Below are 16,776 nucleotides of genomic sequence, written 5' to 3' on the forward strand. Positions count from 1 at the left end.
CTCCTTAGCTTGAAAGATCCCTCCCCCCACCCTCCCGGGACTTCTTCCCTGGAAGAGCTGCTTTCTTTACCTCTTTTATGTGTTGTCATCCCAAATTAGATTTTTAAGATGCTTGAGGACATTACTTTTGGCTTATATTTGTATGGCCCATAATGCTTACTGAGTAATAAAGGCTTGTGGACTTGACTTCAGTCCTGTATATCTTCTTAATATACAATATTACTCCTTTTTTTTTTTGTTCCTTTAAAAAAAATAGACTCTTCCATATTGATACAATATAATGAGTCCCATCCTACCAAGTCTCTGCTTCATAGACTAGAAAGGTTGTGGCAAGTAAAACCTTGATCTGAAGCATACATTCTCTATAGAACCCTGCCACCAAGTGGCCATTCAATCCTAATTCCTTTCTTGAAGACGGATGAGGAAATTCCATTTCATCTGTGTTGTTTTCCCATATATCAACTCAAATTCTGCCTCTCTTTAACTTTTCCCAATTGGTCCTAATCCTGTGTGGCCCCCGAGTGCAGATGTTCAATCTTTCTTTGACAATCAAATATTTGTGGATTGTAAATCTGTCCCCTAGCTGTCTTTTCTCCAGGCAACTAATTTTTGCAAGAAGGGGGCACAGTATTTTTTCATTGCAGCTTGGATCCTCATCAAGCAGTTCAGAGTTGGGGAGGAATCATGCTCCTCCACCAAAAAACAAAACAAAAACCTTTGGCCTATCAACTAATAAGCATCTATCAAGCACCTATGTGGTAGAAGCTGGGGATAATACAGATGCAAAAGCAGGGTAGTTCCTGCCCTCAAGGAATTTATGTTCCATTAGGGGATTCCATGTTCACAGATAAGTATGGAATATATACACAAAATCAATATGTAGTGATTTGGGGGAGGGCACTCATAGCTGAGGGAATCAGGAATGGCCTTAAAGGAAGTGGAACTTGAGATGAGCCTTGAAGGAAGCCAGGGGTTCCAAGCTGCAAGAAGTGAAGGGGAAGACGGAGATCCCCAAATCAACATATCCAGAACTGAACTTGTTTTCTTTCCTTCTCCCCCAAACTCTCTCTTCTTCCTAACTTCCCTTCAACTATGGAGGGTACCACCATCCTCCCAGTTCCTGAGGTGCACAACCAAGTCTCCTGTCTCTCAGTCCCCGTCTCTAGTCTGTTACCTGTTGATTTTTACCTTTGTAACATTGCTCACATGCTCCCTTTCTGTTTTTTGACAGCGCCCCCACCCAGGTGCAGGTCCTCATCCTTTCATGTTTGGATCATTGCAATATCTCTCCTCCCAATCAATAACTTCCAGTGGCTCCATATTACCTCCAGAATCAAATATAAAATCTTTGATTTGGTGTTCAAGGGTCTTCATAATCTGGCTGTTTGCTGTCTTCCCAGTCTTACATTTTATTCCCTGCCACCAGGGACACAGGCCTCCATGCTGTTCCTCACACTCCATCTCCTAATTCTGTTTCCACTGTGCCTTTGTACTCCCTTGCCTGGAATTTTCAACTTGGCTTCCCTGACATTCTCCAGGTCCCAGCCCAAATCCCATCTTCTATGGGGCATTAAGGTTTCTCAGTGTTTCTTGCTTCCAGTACTTTCTCTCTGCAGATGATCTCCACTTTTTCATCTAAGTATATTGTTTGCATATTGTTGTTGGCGTGTTGTCTCTCTCGTTGGACTGTGAGCTCCTTGAGGGCAGGGACTATCTTTTTGCCTTTCTTTGTATCTCTAGAGCCTACCACAGGATTTTGTACATGGTAGGCATTTAACAAATGCCTGTTCAATTGATTTGGAATATCAGAAGGGGAACAGCAAGTAAGGCAGCTTGGCTGGAACGTTAGAACGTGATGGACAACAATGTATAATAAGCCCAGGGATGAGTGGGAAGCAGAGTATAAAACACCCTACGACTCAAATAAGAGTTCATATTCTGTCTTGGCAACAGAGGGAGCTCTTTGATCAGAACCCTGCTTGAGGAATATTTGGCAGTTGTGAAAAGGATGGATAGGGCAAGAGGAGACACAAAGGCAATAGACCAATTAGGAAATCATTGCCACAGTCTAACGGAAAAGGTAGTGGTTGTGAGTGCAGAGAAGGGGATGGCTACGAGGGGTGTCTGGAATGCAGAACCGATGAGATTTAGCCACTGATTGGATATGGATGGTGAAAGAGAATAGAGGACAATTTCAAATTTGTGGGTCTAGGTAAATGGAAGCATTAAAGTCCCTTTAATGAAAACAGGGGAGTTGAAAAGGGAGGTGGGTTTTAGGGGAAAGATGAGTTGTAGATCTCTTTGACTTCTTGTCCATAGGACATGCAGGCAGATCACTGGATCTAGGCTGGATGTCCTGTGATCCTATAGGAGGCATCTCCTAGGAGGGACCTCAGGGACGATAAAGCCTAACTCATCATTTTACAGATGGGGAACCTGAGGCAACTTCAACCTACTGCTTCTAGTGCTGCCATCTTGGATGTGTTCAGTGATATTTCTGGTAACCAATTCAGTGGATACCTGTAAATTCTTACAAACCTGTTTCTGTTCGTTTTTATATATAGGTGCAAGTGTGAACTATCAAAACTGGTCAAAGGGGCTACAGACGAAAGAAATAAGAACAAGATTGTTTTGCTTCAGTCATTTAAGTGGAACAGAAAAAAATCAGACTTAGCATTTTGAAAACTGATAGAATGACAGCAAAACTGTTATTGAAATCAATGAATTTTCATGAAGTATTTAACATTTTTTATGAGGGGGGGACATACACCTCAGTAAGAGACAAACTGTACTCAAATATAATGAATCCCCCAAAAATAAATATGAAACCCTTTACAAAAAATAGTTTATTGCACAAAACTTAGGAATTCCTATGCACACTTAAACCTTTTTTAATTAACATGCTGTGTAAGATAATCATTCTTTGTACATGGTGTCACGTTTTCCTCAAATTATTCCACCAAAAAAGAGCCCCAACCTGATGAACAAATTTGAATAAATTTGTATGCATGAATAATTTTTTGCATGTATGTGAAGCTTATTTTGATTAGCTAATGAATATTTGATTTGATAACTGAAAACCATTCAGAGTACTAAAGCCTCCCTGTATTGCTATCTTTGGGCCCATACTGTGGGAGCACAGTTGAGGTGAGACCATGGTCTAACAGTGCTTCTGATACCTCCACTCACAAACCTGCCTTGGATAAGGAAGGCATGAGACCCCTTGGGTCTACACCCAATCCTATGCCACACAGGATCTGGCTAAAGTGAGGCTTCTGGGCATCTCTTTTTAATAATTGGATGGTTTCATCCCATGATATCTATTCAAGACATTTTTTAGCACTCATGAAAGTGTCCGTACATACCCATGCCAGATCTATAGGTCTATAATCTGATTTGCTATTGCTTTTACAGGGAAACTTCCCCTGTACAGAAAATGGATACTGTCAGTTGAGCAACATGGAAAGTCTCACAAAGTACTGCCCAGCTGTATCTATCAGTACACACCTTGGGGCATCTCTCTTGGGGATCTCTTTACAATTTGGACCTAAATCTGTATCAACCATAGCAATAGCCACTTTCGCATCCTATGGCAAGATAAAAATCAGCTGTCACACCCTCCAGAGGGAAGAACGGTTTTATGAATCTATAAGATCCATAATATCTCTTGGAGATGTTGTGTACCAAAGAAGGAATGACAACCAGGTTGCACAAAACATTTTGGAACAAACTGGAAGACTAAGTAACAATTCCACAGAGTATGAACTTTCCCTTCAGTATTGAACATCACGTTCATTATAGACATCTACAAGTACGTAGCAAGTCAAGTCTTTGCTGTATAAAGGAATTATCTCTGCTTTCTTTGCACGTGTTGACTCACGAGTCAATTTCAAAACTATGGTTTTGGAGAAACAGCAGATTACCTAGGCTTTTCTTCACTAGACCCTGGCTGGGGGAGGTAGGACAGTGAGACAACTACAGGAAGCAGAGTCCCCTGCAGGCAAGGAAACCCTCAGCGAATTCAAAATAGGCAACCTGGAGATCATCTTGTAGGTTATGGAGGCACCAGTTTTCCTCTTTAAAGTGACTTCTTGGGGAAGCCTAATGGCAGTGTCTAAGCAGACACTGAGAGGCTTCAGATTAATTTCCCTAGCCTAGGGTGTCCTAGGTACTAGGGGAAGAAAGGGAAAGGGGAAAATAAGGGACTGATGTCCAGCAGCTGGGAGGATAGGAAAGAAAGGGAAGCCAAGCAGTCTTGAGCATCCCTTACTCCTCTACCCAACCCACAGCAGGATCCGAGCCTTAGAGAATCACATTCAGAGCTAAAACACTCGACCCTGTGAATTCTCTCTGAGCCAGAAGGGAGGGGACCGGCAGGGGCTTTGGGACGAGCACATTGCAAAGAGAGTCAAGAAAATTACTGTGTTTCTCAGGGTGGGAGCGGGAGTGACAGAAGGAATATATGTGAGAAATAACCAAGAGCAGAAAGAAAAAGATGAAGTAAAACAAAAGAAGTTTGACTTCACCTGACGACTAACCAAGCTTCTCTTCCTTTATGGAAAAGTGAACCCTGAATGTGCCTTGATAGGGAGCACCCCATACGCGGCCTGGGGGTGAGACAAGCGGGAAAAGATGAGACACGTCCTAGCATCACACAAGACTAGTGGGGGAGGGGGGGTCTTCTGCCTGCATCTGTGGGGAAGGATGATTTTCCAGTATGGCAGCAAGAATCACCCTCGCACAAATGACAATTCTTTAGAAATGGCAACACTTGATGGGAGTATTTTTTTTCAGTATCACTAAGTGTATTTAACATTAATGTTATTTTAACCTTATCAACTAACAATAGGGTATTTTTATTTCCTCTTGCAACAGTTTAAGAGGCAGCTTTAAGAACACAAGAAATGGCTTAAGAATACCATACTGTTTTCCATGAGAGTAATTAAGTTTCCGTCATATATAGAGTAAACATGAGCATATCTGGACTGATCAATAACACTTCATAACATCATTTTCAGGCCAGCTATTCTGAATAATGGGCATCTGAGAGCCCCATTCATAGATTATTCCCTCCCTCCCCTAAAGCTTACAAACACAAAAATCTCCCACTACTTACTGCAATTTTTTTTCCTAGATTTTTCTTTGCAAATTAAAGAAAACAAAATCCAAAGTTCACAAACTGCTAGCCTCCTGATCCATCATTTTGATGGTGTTTAGTTTGGGTGGAACGATGTGAGGAGTTGAAGTGTGCCTATCCAGGGTGCCCAATTTGTAAATCAAAGTATTCTGGGTTTCACGAGCACCCAGGAAAGAAAAGACAATCAGAAGTCTGCACTGATATTGGTGTCTTAATTTTTTCCACTCATCTGCATCAGAAACAATGATTCCTGAGCAGGAAAGAGACTAAATGGGAACCTTTTTTTGTAAAACTAGCCAACATGCTCATGAAGTCCAGTCTGCAGGGAGTGTTTTTTTCTCAATGGCTACACTGGCTCAGTTGGCTGAGGCAACTCTCCTGTTATGTCAGTTTCAAGTCTAAACCTCAGGCTGTCACAGCCAAAGTTGGGACAATAGTGCCCTACCCTACCCGTCGTCGCCAATTCATCTCTCCCTTTCCTTTTCCTCCCTCCCTCCTACACACTCCCTCATCCTCCCAATTAACCTCCTTTTCCTCCGCTTAGGCGGGACCCCAGGTCCTTCTGGACCCGAAGGTCACAGGTCCCCCACTTACGAACTGCGATGCTTTGGCTAGGGCAAGGGAGACTGCTCCCACTGAAAGTGAAGCTCTGTGCACTTTGCAAACAGCCACGAAAGAAAGGTGATGAAAAAAAAAACAAAACCCCAAACCCTTTCATATAGGCATTTTTGTGTTTGAAAGGTATAGTAAATAAAATATTTTTCTAAAAGCCTTACCTGTCTGGTCAGCTTCCCTAAATACTCTATATACAAGATTTTCTAACAGCAGACTTAAACATGGCAACAAGACAGAAGAACAAAGAAGACAATCCGAGTAATTTTTAAATTATAGAAGGGTTTTTTGTAACAATTATATGATTTTTTTTAACTATTTATAGACATCCAACTAGAGGATGTATGTATTTGAAAAATAAAGTAAAAGGTGCAAAATAAGTGTTTTCTTCTCTGCAGGAAAATAAAGTTTCCCACCGAGCTGAGAAGGAAAGTGAGACATGGAGCAAGAACTCCCCAGGCCAGATGTCTCCACTGACGGCAACAATTCTGAAATCCCCTTCTCAACAAGGTTACCAAGAGGATCTCTCAGAATTTTGTGCTGACATACCATTCCTCAGAACTGACCCAGACTCCCGTACAGAATATCAGAGACAAGACCCCATCTGAGACTGAGTGACTTTGGTAGGCAGTAGGATCATGTCAAAGGAATCGGGAATTAAGCATGGCCCACGGATAGGTTACTTCTCTGGTCCTTTGCCATCACTCTCTTGTACCCTTATCGACAAAAGGAGAACTCAAAACAACAACTCATAGAAAAACATCAAGTACACAGTCAAATAAATAAGGGTGATAAAACAATGATCCTTCACACACTTAGAGAAGAGAACCGGGGGCAGCTTGGGGTCATTGTTCCAATACTTGCTGGGTGTGGGCAGGGTGGTTCTGTTCCTTTCGGTCAACGCTGGAATTTTCGAGTTCCCTAGAGGCGGCAGGAGGGCAGGGAACCGAGAGGTCCATTAAGTGGCCCTCCATCTGAGTCCACGAAGACATCGACTCATGTACTGTGATCGTGTGCTCTTCCATTTGGCGCTGAAGACTATCCATCTCTTGCCTTTTAAGAAAAGGAAATATGTCAAAGGAATAAATACCAACTGTGTCAAAAGAAGGCAATCTAGGAACATCAGAAAGAGGTATAATGATTTTCTACTACAACATTTAAAATATTAGGTTCTAAAGCCAATAGAAAACCCTCCTTAGGAACTGAATGTGGCTGAAAATAAATTTGGGTCCTCAAACCTCATCCCATATACTAACATAAATTTCAGCCAGACTATATAGTTAACTACTTAAAAACTCTCCAAAGTTAGATGAAACTGAAATAATACATTCGTATTTTTTATCGGCTGAACAAAGGAAAATATGCTATGATTATACATAAAAACCCACAACACCCCTCCCCCCGCAAATAACCAAGATGAAAAAAAAAAACAGCAGAGATAAAATAGCTGCAGTAAACCAAACATATAGAAATTTGATGTTTTAAATTGATATATTCAAAGGAAATACTCATTCCCTAAGGGATCAAAGGTGACATATCAGCAGACAACCAACAAACGATACAGAAATCACAAATAATTGCTGAAAACCACCCAGAAACTCTGAGTTGTGAGGAGCTCAGCATGCACACATGCCAACCCCCCCTTCAACAACAATCCCCCTAAAAACACATTCTTTCAGTGGTTGTCAGCCGCTTCTGTCTGAGGACCTGCCAGGATAGACAACTGACCACCTCTCAAGGTCACCCATGCCCCTTTGAGTCAGCTTTAATTGTTGTGACTTGGCTAATTCCACTCACTGTTTTTGGATTCTGCCACGTGGGACTCATCTCTCTTCCATGTGACGATGGTCTTTCAAATACTTGAAAGCAGCCATAATTCCCCACAAATATTCTCTTTACCAGGCTAATCATGCCCTGTTCTTCCTACAGATCAGATGGCATGGCCTGAAGACCCTTGACCACTCTGACTGCACTTTCCAACTTATCAATTATCTTCATACTGCCATTTGGATGTACACTGATAGGACAAGGTACACAGGGACGATCACCTTCCTAAGCCTGGGCACTTTCTTACTGCAGCAAGGACTGCTGGAGCTCTTGGATGCCATATTACACTACTGACTCATCTTGAGCTTGGAGTGCACTAAAAGCGCAGATTTTTTCAGGTAGTTTACTGTCTATTCCTATCTGCCCCTATATTTTATTAGTGAAATTGATTTTTTTTGATCCTCAATTATTTCATACATAGTAAATAATTTCATACTCCAAAGAAGCCAAAGAAGAAGGAAAGTACTGATATATGCGAAAACATTTATGGCAGCACTTTTTGCTGCAGCAAAGAACTGGAGGCCAAGGGGATGCCCATCAACTGGAGAATGGCCGAAAAAATTATATGGATGTAAAAGGATATTATAGCACAGTATAGAATTATAAAAGGGATTAAGAGAAATCTAGGAAGACTCATGAGCTAACAGAGTAAAGCACAATTTTTATACAATGACAACAATGCTGTAAAGGAAAATTACTCTGAAAGACTTAAGAGCTCTGATTAATGCAATGACTAACCAATGACGCCAGAAGACTGGTAATGAAGCAGGCCTCTATCCTCTTGGTAGAGAGGTGATGGATTGTAAGTGCAGAATCAAACTATTTTTAGAGATGACCAAAGTGTGATTTTTTTCCCTTGACTATATTTGTCTGTTACAAAGGGGTACTTCCATTTTCTTGGGGGAGGAATAGACGGAAGGAGATGAATACTTGGGGGGAGAGGTAATAAGAAGATACAATGCCCCCCCAAAAAAGAAAAGGCTAGTGAAACATTTAAAAATACACAGAAAAGAAGAGAACCAAGTTCAGAAAGGGGACACAGACAAACAAGGCTATGTGGGATACATAAATTGAATATATACTTTAAAACTACCCAAACTACATATAATATTCATGGTTTCATATACAATCCTTTTTTTCTATATATATATTTTTGGTTAATGTGGACAGAAATGGTCATATTTGTTGATGCTTGTCAAGTTCATAATAAAAGAGGAAAAAAAATTAATTTCATCTTATTAGAGATTCAACCTAATAGTTTTAGCCTGTAAGATTGTTTGGCATCCTGACTTTTATAATTGTTCACTATTTTTGAAAAGCATTCTATCTATGCCTTTACCCAAGTCGCTGATAAAAACGTTAGCTCAAGGCCACTTCCAGACCCCTAGGGCACTCTGCTAGAGACCACTTTCCAAGCTGATGTTGAATGATGGGTGACTACTCTTTGGGTCTGCTCCATCTCATTCTAAATCCATCTGAACATATTACCTTCTAGCTCAAACTGCATTTTTTTTCTGAAAGGACAGTATGTGAAACTTGGTCAAATGATTTGCTAAAATCGAGGTGTATGATAACTCCGGCATTCCCCTTACTGAGCAGTCTAATAAGACTGGATAAGAAGGTAAATGAAATGAGCTGGGTGTGACTTTGGTCCCAGGTGCTAGCTCTTCCTGGCCACCACTTGCTTCTCTGTTTGACACCCATCCCTTCAATAATGTGATCTCCAATTTCTCAGCAACAGAAGTCAAGCTCCTCACTCATCCGCCCTTCTTCCGTCCTCTCCTGCGCTCCTTGATTTTCCCCAGATCCCGGTCTGTGGCCTCACCAGCGACATCTGCCTTGTTTTTCCCAGTAATCTGAGAGTTGACTCACACCTGGTGACTTGAGGTCACCAAAGGCGCTCAGGTGCCCTACGTCTCCTTACTTCACTTAGGCACCATCTTCTTAACCAGCTATTTCTGTCCAAAAAAAATCCTCCTTAGCAAAGAAAACAAAACTGAAACAAAAGCAGCTTCCTCTCGGCTATCAATTAGATCTTCCACCTGGAGTCACAGTCCTGACCCTTGTCTCATCTTCCTCTTTTCTTCAATGGAGTTAAAAACTTTTTAGAAGCTTTAAAAACCAAAAAGTTTTTTCTTTTGTTCAGCTTTCCTAATAATCAAAGATATGCAAATTAAAACAATTCAAAGGCATCTATCAAAAGGGCAGAAACAAAGAAAACTGATCAAACTTGAGGATGCAGGGTTGTGGCGTTCAATTGTGTCTGACTCTCCATGACCCCATTTGGGGTTTCTCTGGCAAAGACAATGGAGTGGTTTGTCATTTCATCACATGGCCTAACATGGACCAGAGCTACAGAGGGAGAAAGCAGTACCCCTGAGAAGGCAGAGCCGGTGAGGGAGAGGGTGACCCAGCTGGCTCTACCTCTGGGTGCTGACTAACAAAGCCTCTCCCCTCGAGGTGTGGCTCTGCCTGGTCCAGCCTTCACTCATGTTATTCCCCTCGCCTGCAAGCAATCTTTGCTTTGCTTTGCCAACTTTCCTGCAATCTTTGCAGAGCAGAATCCCAAACTCCTTTGAGGAGGGTCCAATTCAGCCTCCCTTCTTTTGAATCCCTATAAAACTTAAATATGCCTCTCTTTCTCTATTATGTGTCTTATGTACTAAACTAGATTGCAAGACTCCTCGGTTGTGAGTATCCCCTGTTCTGAATCCTGGGTGCACACACAGTAGGTATTCAATGAAGGATGGACGAGTGGAAAAACCAGAACTAACTGGAGTTGTCCTACTATGGCTAGGGCTGCCTGGGAGGGAAGGTCTCCTGCCAGGGCTTAGAGGCTCACTGCTTGTTGGGCCCCTGCATCCTCGGGAGAACCTGTTCAACTCAGAAACTCTCATCCTGTGAGATGCAGCCAAATGGAACGGAGACACAGGCAAGAAGGGGGTTTTTAGGCTGGCAGACCCATTTATGGGTTTTTGGCACAGGTGACATGAAAGCATGTCCCCAAAGGATTTCATTTTCTTTACTAAATGCTAAACAAAAAGGTCCGTCCTACTTCAATTGCTGGAGACAGCTGTTCAGATTCTTGAGTGGCTCCTTGCTCACAGTTGGCGGGGGCTTGAGCAGCTCCTCCAGAAGGGAGGCAGGGACAGGGCAGTCGGGAATTTTAACGGGAGTCACAGGGTTGGAACTGGTCTCTCCCTTCAGTTCTTTCTTCTGAAAAACAAATGCGTCATTAGCACCTATGTTTTGGAGAGACAGAGGCAGAGACTGCAGTGGGGAGGGAGAAGGGTAATACAGATGTGCAAACCCAAGCCTTCTAATTCTGCATAACGTTACCCAGCTATTGAAAGGAGGGCCCCAAAATTCGGTAAGTACAATGCCCATGTTTTGATGCCCCCCCCCAAGTAATTGCTAGCCTTTATATAGCATTTTAAGGTTTGCAAAGCACTTTATATATGGTAACCCAGAGGGACTGTGTTAATTTGGAAAACTTGTGATCTTCAATATAACCTCCCTTAGATATGAACCAGAAGATAAGAGTTTTCCATGAAGGACTTCGGGCATCATAATGAAATGTTACTTATCCAACTGGGTTGTCAGGCTTCACCACTTTGATGCCCCCATGTTTGACTGGCATATTATTTCAGACGGATGAATTATAGCAATTTACCTCATAAGCCTATAAAACTCCTCTAATGACACAGCAGGAAGAGCCCATACAGAGCACGCCCCAGGCGTGCCGTGGCCCTCAGCCAACAATGACTGTGACCTACGGCCTCTGACCAGAGTTATTCAGGAGCTGCTTTCTGGATCTCCTTAGCAGGAGGAGACCGAGAACCGTAACCTGGGTGAATCAGGTGGTTGTACCCACCGCCCCTGGGCTGACAGGAATCTGCTCCTGGTGTGGCCCTGGCCATCTTTCCATCACAAAGCCTCTTCTGCGGGTGACGTTTTAGCATTACGTAGATACAAACTGGCAGCCAGAGGGGACACAACTCTGCTGGCCGCGGCCAGTCCCCGGGGTGCCCGTGTGGGGGCTCAGGCTGTGGGGCACTACCTTCCTCATCTTGCCATGCTTCAGGTCCTGTTTCAGCTGCTGGTTTTGCTGCAGCAGCGTCTTCATGCTGTTCTTCAGCTCTGTCACCTTAGCCTGAAGGGTGAATTTATCTTTCTGGGTCATCGAAAGATCTTCCCGTGCCATGTCGAGCTCAGTTTTAATATTCTAGAGAGAGAAGGAGAGTTTTTTTCAGCCACTGTGGAAAACCAGAAGCTGAACGATTTCCAAAGGGCTGAGGCAGGCCCCGCTTTCCCTGCGTGAGTATTCCCTCCCCAGGTCTCTCCCTGCTTCCTGAGGCTGAGAAGGGAGAGGTGACGTTGGTCCCAGTCTGGATTCCCGGGCCTGGCCCCTGCTAAGCAGGCTGTGGGGCTGCCCAGGGAAAGAGGAAGACGACTCTCCCCCACACTGGACGGCCCTGCAGCCACTGCGTGGCTTTGCCAGGAACTCTCTAAGGGTCCCCTGTCACAGAGCAGCACTTCTGCAGGTCAGAGGACGAATCCTAACGATGGATGAAGATGGAAGCCGTGATTTATTTGTACAGAGAACACCGATGTGATAAACTCACTTTATCGAGGCAGGTGGGTGGCTCCTCTCTAATGGCAAGCCCTGGCAAGCCACCCCGAGCTGAGTCTGAGTGACTGGCTAGCTTGTAAAGCCAGGAGGGGTCGGGGCATCTAACGAGGCTTTGTAGCCACCTCCTCAGCCACTCTGCCAACATCTCTGTCCAAAATAATGAACCTAACATAATTCCTCAATATTCATTTTAAAAGGAGGAAAATGGTCCCAGTGAAAACAGCATGAGGCCAGCACTCCTCATTCTGATTGGCTCTCGCGTTCTTGGGCTTAATTTCATCTCTGCCTGCTTGAAAAGCCATTTATTTAGAGGTGAGCAATCTGAGCAGTTGCAGGTTCCTTCTTCCTTCCACCAGGATAATCCAGGTTAATTTCAAAAGAGAAGGACAGTTCTGACAGTGAACCTTGTCAGGCATGTGCCTGAGACTGCTCAGGATTGTTACTGTTTTCCATCAAAAACACCCTCTCCTTTGCTGACCCTGAAGAGCCCCGAGCCCAGGCCCCTTCCTCAGGGCCATGCGGGACGCTTCAGCTACCTGCAACGCCAGCTGGATGGCTTCCAATTCCTTCTGACTGTGCTGCTCACTCAGATCCAGCTGCTGCTTCAGGGTTTGGATTTCTCTCTCTTTCTGACTTATCTCCCATTTGAGATCTTCAACCTGAAGGAAGAGAACAGGAAGCAAGGCAGAACATGGTTGAAAAATAGTTCATTGATCATTAGAAACGACATATTCTCGAAGGAATGTGTTATAAAAAATTCACTAGTCTTCTATTAATTCATTTAGTAACTGTCTAATGAGATAAGCCTGAATCAGCAGCCTCCTGCTTTGGGCTGTTTGACGACGAAACCCTTTAAGGTTTTTACCTCTTGGTTTTCGACAGGCTGTTTGTCCAGTTGTTCGTCCAGCTGCTTCTGCAGCAGCTGCAGCTGAGCCCGAGCTTCTGCCAACTCCTGCTGGAACTGGGTCACCTCTTGGCAGTGTTTTCCCTCCTGTGCTCTAGGGACGGACACAATGACAAGAACAAAGTTTCTGTGCTGATCTGCACGTAAAGGCCTCTCCGTCTGGCTCTTTGGGACGGTCGTGTATATGAGACATACAATGACATTCACAAGGATGTTCCCAGAGCACCCTGGATTTATGGGCACACAGACTCCAAGAAACTGGGAAGCAAACAAGCTGGCTGTGGAGGTCTGATAACGAGACGCTTGTGCTGAGCCCATGTGATGATCCTGACCAGGGCCGCCCATCCCGGTCACAATCGCCAGAACTGTTTTAAGGGTGGCTTATTACATGTATGCTAGTTACCCTGATGTGTGCCACCAAGGCATTTGTATGCTGGCATAAACCCTGCCTATCCATTACATCAGCTAAAAGCTGCTTTCTGGAGTTCCCCTAGAAAGTGGGCCAAACGGAACCCAGGCTGCTCCTCCCAATCCTCCCAACAGCCAAGAGCTGGATAGAGATCGAGTCCATGGGTAAGCATGGTCAAACCAGGGAGGTCTGCACTGGTAGTGACCAAGACTTGAAAAGAAACCACACTCTGTGCCTCTGACCTCCAGGCCTCAGGAGACACTGAAATATAATAATAACACTGCTATAAACGGTTGACATTTCTTAAGCACCAGGCACTACGCCAAGCACTTCACAACCATCATCTCATTTGATCCTCACAACACCCTGCTGGAGTAGGTGCTGTCACTACCCCATCTTACGGCTGAGAAAGCTGAGGCAGACAGAGGTTGAGGGCGTTGCCCAGGGTCACCGAGCCAGTAAGTGCCCGAGGCCACACTCGGACTCAGGTCTTCCGGACTCCAGGCAATACTCACTGCAGGCCGTCTGCTTCCGCTTGGAGCTTTTGGACGATCTGCTCCTTGGCCTGCAGCTCCTTCTTCACCTCGCTCAGCTCCAAGGCTGCAGCTCGGAAATGACGGCGGTTGTGTCCGGCGTCGGCCTTGGCCGCGGCCACCTGTGGCAAGGGGAGGCAAGAGGCAGGCCAAGAAGCCTATTTAGGTGCATCTTCTGTGAAATAAACAAGCATTTAAGCAGTCCTTTTTCATCTGGCGTAGACAAAAGGGCTTTTTCACGTAATGCTTGAAGGAGGCCGAGAAACGGCTTTGCCGCTGCCATCTCTGTATTACTAGTTTCTAGATGTGGCAGGTGCCAAGCCCACAGAGCCCAGGGTGGGGCCGCAGGTGCAGGCACACCCATCCACCCACCTGCTCCTTGAGGCTTCGCACTTTGGCCTTCTCCTTCTCCAGCGCCGTCTGCAAGGTGTGAATAAGCTGTTTCATCTGCTGATCCTCCTCCTCTTTGCGCTGTAGAACTGCCTGGACCTGGACCACAGGGGGAAGCAGGGCGGCGCGCTGCCATTTCACGTGTCTGGGAGACCTCGGCCCAGCCTCAAAACCAGGGCCGTGGTGGTGGTGGGGGGGGGTGACGGCACTGCCGCAGCAGGGGACCTTGGGGTGGGGGCCGCACACAGGGCCCTGGACACTCTGATGTGCCACTTAAAGATGCTGCGTTTTGAGTCTTTGTGAAGAGACAAAGAGGCTTTCCTAGAGAAGCTACGTAAAAACGGACTCCTCAGTGTGCAGGATGGAGAGACTTTACTACTATTGCTTAGCCTTCTCAAGCAAGGGTGGTCCTTATTGGACTCCCCCACCTCTTTACCACTGGGAACCTCCAAACAAAGAGGCTAAGGAACAACCCTCAGGAATGACCAAGACAACAACAACCTCTACTTTTCTAAGCAAATAAAAAAACATGCATCAGCCATGTTGATATTGTCCCAGAGGATAAAGCTGTGCACTAGAAAACCTTTTTGAGTAAAATTCCCAATTAAACCATTGCCTTATGAAGCATGGAGAAACGTTCTCATTTCCACTGTGGAAATTCTGTCTTAGTAAAGATAGGTAGGAAGAAACCGTAATTCTTCTTGTGGCTGGCTGTCAAATTCTTCTACTTCTAACTATTCTTAAAGATGAGTTTTGGGGAAGCTAGGTGGTGCAGTGGATAGAGCTCCAGCTTTGGAGTCAGGAGGACCTGAGTTCAAATCCAGTCTCAGACACTTGAAACTTACTAGCTGTGTGATCCTGGGCAAGTTACCTAACCCTGATTGCCTCACCCAAAAAAAAAAAAAAAGCCAAAAGTAGGAAAGAAAGACGTGTTTTGATTTTAAGGTGACCGAGAACCAACCCACTGGCACAGGGCTCCAAATACCTGCAGGTTCAGCTGCACTAAATCTGCCTCCCTCTTGGCTAATGCCGTCTCTAGGATACCGTTGTGCTCCCGTAGGGCTGCGTTGGACTGTCCCAGACCCGTCAGCTTGCCCCGCTCGTGTTCTAATTCAAGAGCCAACTTCTTATTTAACTCTTCGAGACGCTTTATCTTCCTCCTAAAGCCTCTGGATTCCTGGAGCTGGGGAAAAAATCATAATAAAGGCCCACTGTGACCTAAGCTGGTTGTGCATCTTAGTGGGTAAAACATTCTGAATAGTTATCGCACAGAGTAGAGTTCAGGAAAGCAGACCGTGCCAACAGAGTATGTTACAGGTGTGCATTACTACAGCAGCCACAGCCACCCTCCCATCTTCCCTGCTGTCCCCCTCTCCATCCCTGCAGCATCCCTCAGCCTCTTCTCCCCCAAGAGAAAGCAGAGACAGCCACCTCATCCTCCAGCTCGAGGACTTTCTCCCTGTACTCTTCCAACTCTTGGCTGGTCAGCGAGATGATTTCCTGGAGCTCCTTCTCGAGCACCATCTTACTGTGACCCACAGTCTGCAGCTCCAGCTCCAGGACTTGGATTCGGTCCTGAAGACAGAGGGGGCAGGTTCAGCTCTTCCTGCTTCATGAAGTCACATGACAACAATCATTCAACATGTCTACTTCAATTTGAGCAAGAGCAGCTTTAAGGGGCAGGATCTGGTTTCGGTCACTTACACAAGCTTCATGTATAATACAAATGTTTCAATATACTTCCACAGAAGCTTTGTTTAGAAGGGGTTTAACTTGACTTACCCAAATCATGTACATTTTAATACTGTAACAAATAAAACCATGGGGCACAGTTTTTGTGCTCGATTGGTGAAAGACACAGAAGACTTACGAAGTCAGGAAAAGGACAACTCCTTTCACAGGAGGGGCCTATGCTGTGTGTTACAAACAAGACCACCATATTGAAAAGTTGGGAGAAGCCGCTCGCATGGGTCCTGTGACAGAATGGGGCAGGGGAGACTACTGAATAATACGGATCACGCAAACAAAGCGTATCCTAAGTAATAAAGGCTATGGGACATTTAAATGGTAGTTTAGAATCATGATATAAACAACTAAAGAGAAAATCTATGCCCACAACCGAAGATTCCTTTTGTCTGACTCCCTCACGTATCCATCAGTAAGTTCTCTAAAGGGAAAAAATGACATCTTTCTAATACATCAGAAGATGAGAGCTGGAAAGAGCCTCAGAGAGCATGTGACCCACCACCCTCCTTTTACAGATGAAGATGCTGAGGCCCAGGGGCCGGGGGGAATCCTCCCCTGCACCTGCACTTTGAGCCCACACCTCCA

At 44.8% G+C, this 16,776-nt stretch overlaps 1 protein-coding gene across 2 annotated transcripts in view; it reads right to left on the reverse strand.

Annotated features, from left to right (window-relative positions):
- Window positions 1–309: 309 nt before the first annotated feature.
- Window positions 310–16,776, reverse strand: part of GOLGA3 (golgin A3) — a 46,491-nt gene continuing 30,024 nt past the window's right edge. For both annotated transcript variants that reach the window (XM_027844068.1, XM_027844067.1), the window contains exons 16-24: window positions 15,877–16,020; window positions 15,431–15,628; window positions 14,428–14,544; window positions 14,038–14,177; window positions 13,075–13,207; window positions 12,746–12,868; window positions 11,637–11,801; window positions 10,632–10,792; window positions 310–6,802 (exon numbers count right to left, since the gene is read on the reverse strand). In XM_027844068.1, the coding sequence (XP_027699869.1) occupies window positions 6,595–6,802; window positions 10,632–10,792; window positions 11,637–11,801; window positions 12,746–12,868; window positions 13,075–13,207; window positions 14,038–14,177; window positions 14,428–14,544; window positions 15,431–15,628; window positions 15,877–16,020 (1,389 nt within the window). In that variant the 3' untranslated portion in view covers window positions 310–6,594. The remainder of the gene's footprint in view (window positions 6,803–10,631; window positions 10,793–11,636; window positions 11,802–12,745; window positions 12,869–13,074; window positions 13,208–14,037; window positions 14,178–14,427; window positions 14,545–15,430; window positions 15,629–15,876; window positions 16,021–16,776) is intronic.

The sequence above is a fragment of the Vombatus ursinus genome, unplaced genomic scaffold, assembly GCF_900497805.2.
Source record: "Vombatus ursinus unplaced genomic scaffold, bare-nosed wombat genome assembly UNPS02014935.1, whole genome shotgun sequence".
Lineage (NCBI taxonomy): Eukaryota > Metazoa > Chordata > Mammalia > Diprotodontia > Vombatidae > Vombatus > Vombatus ursinus.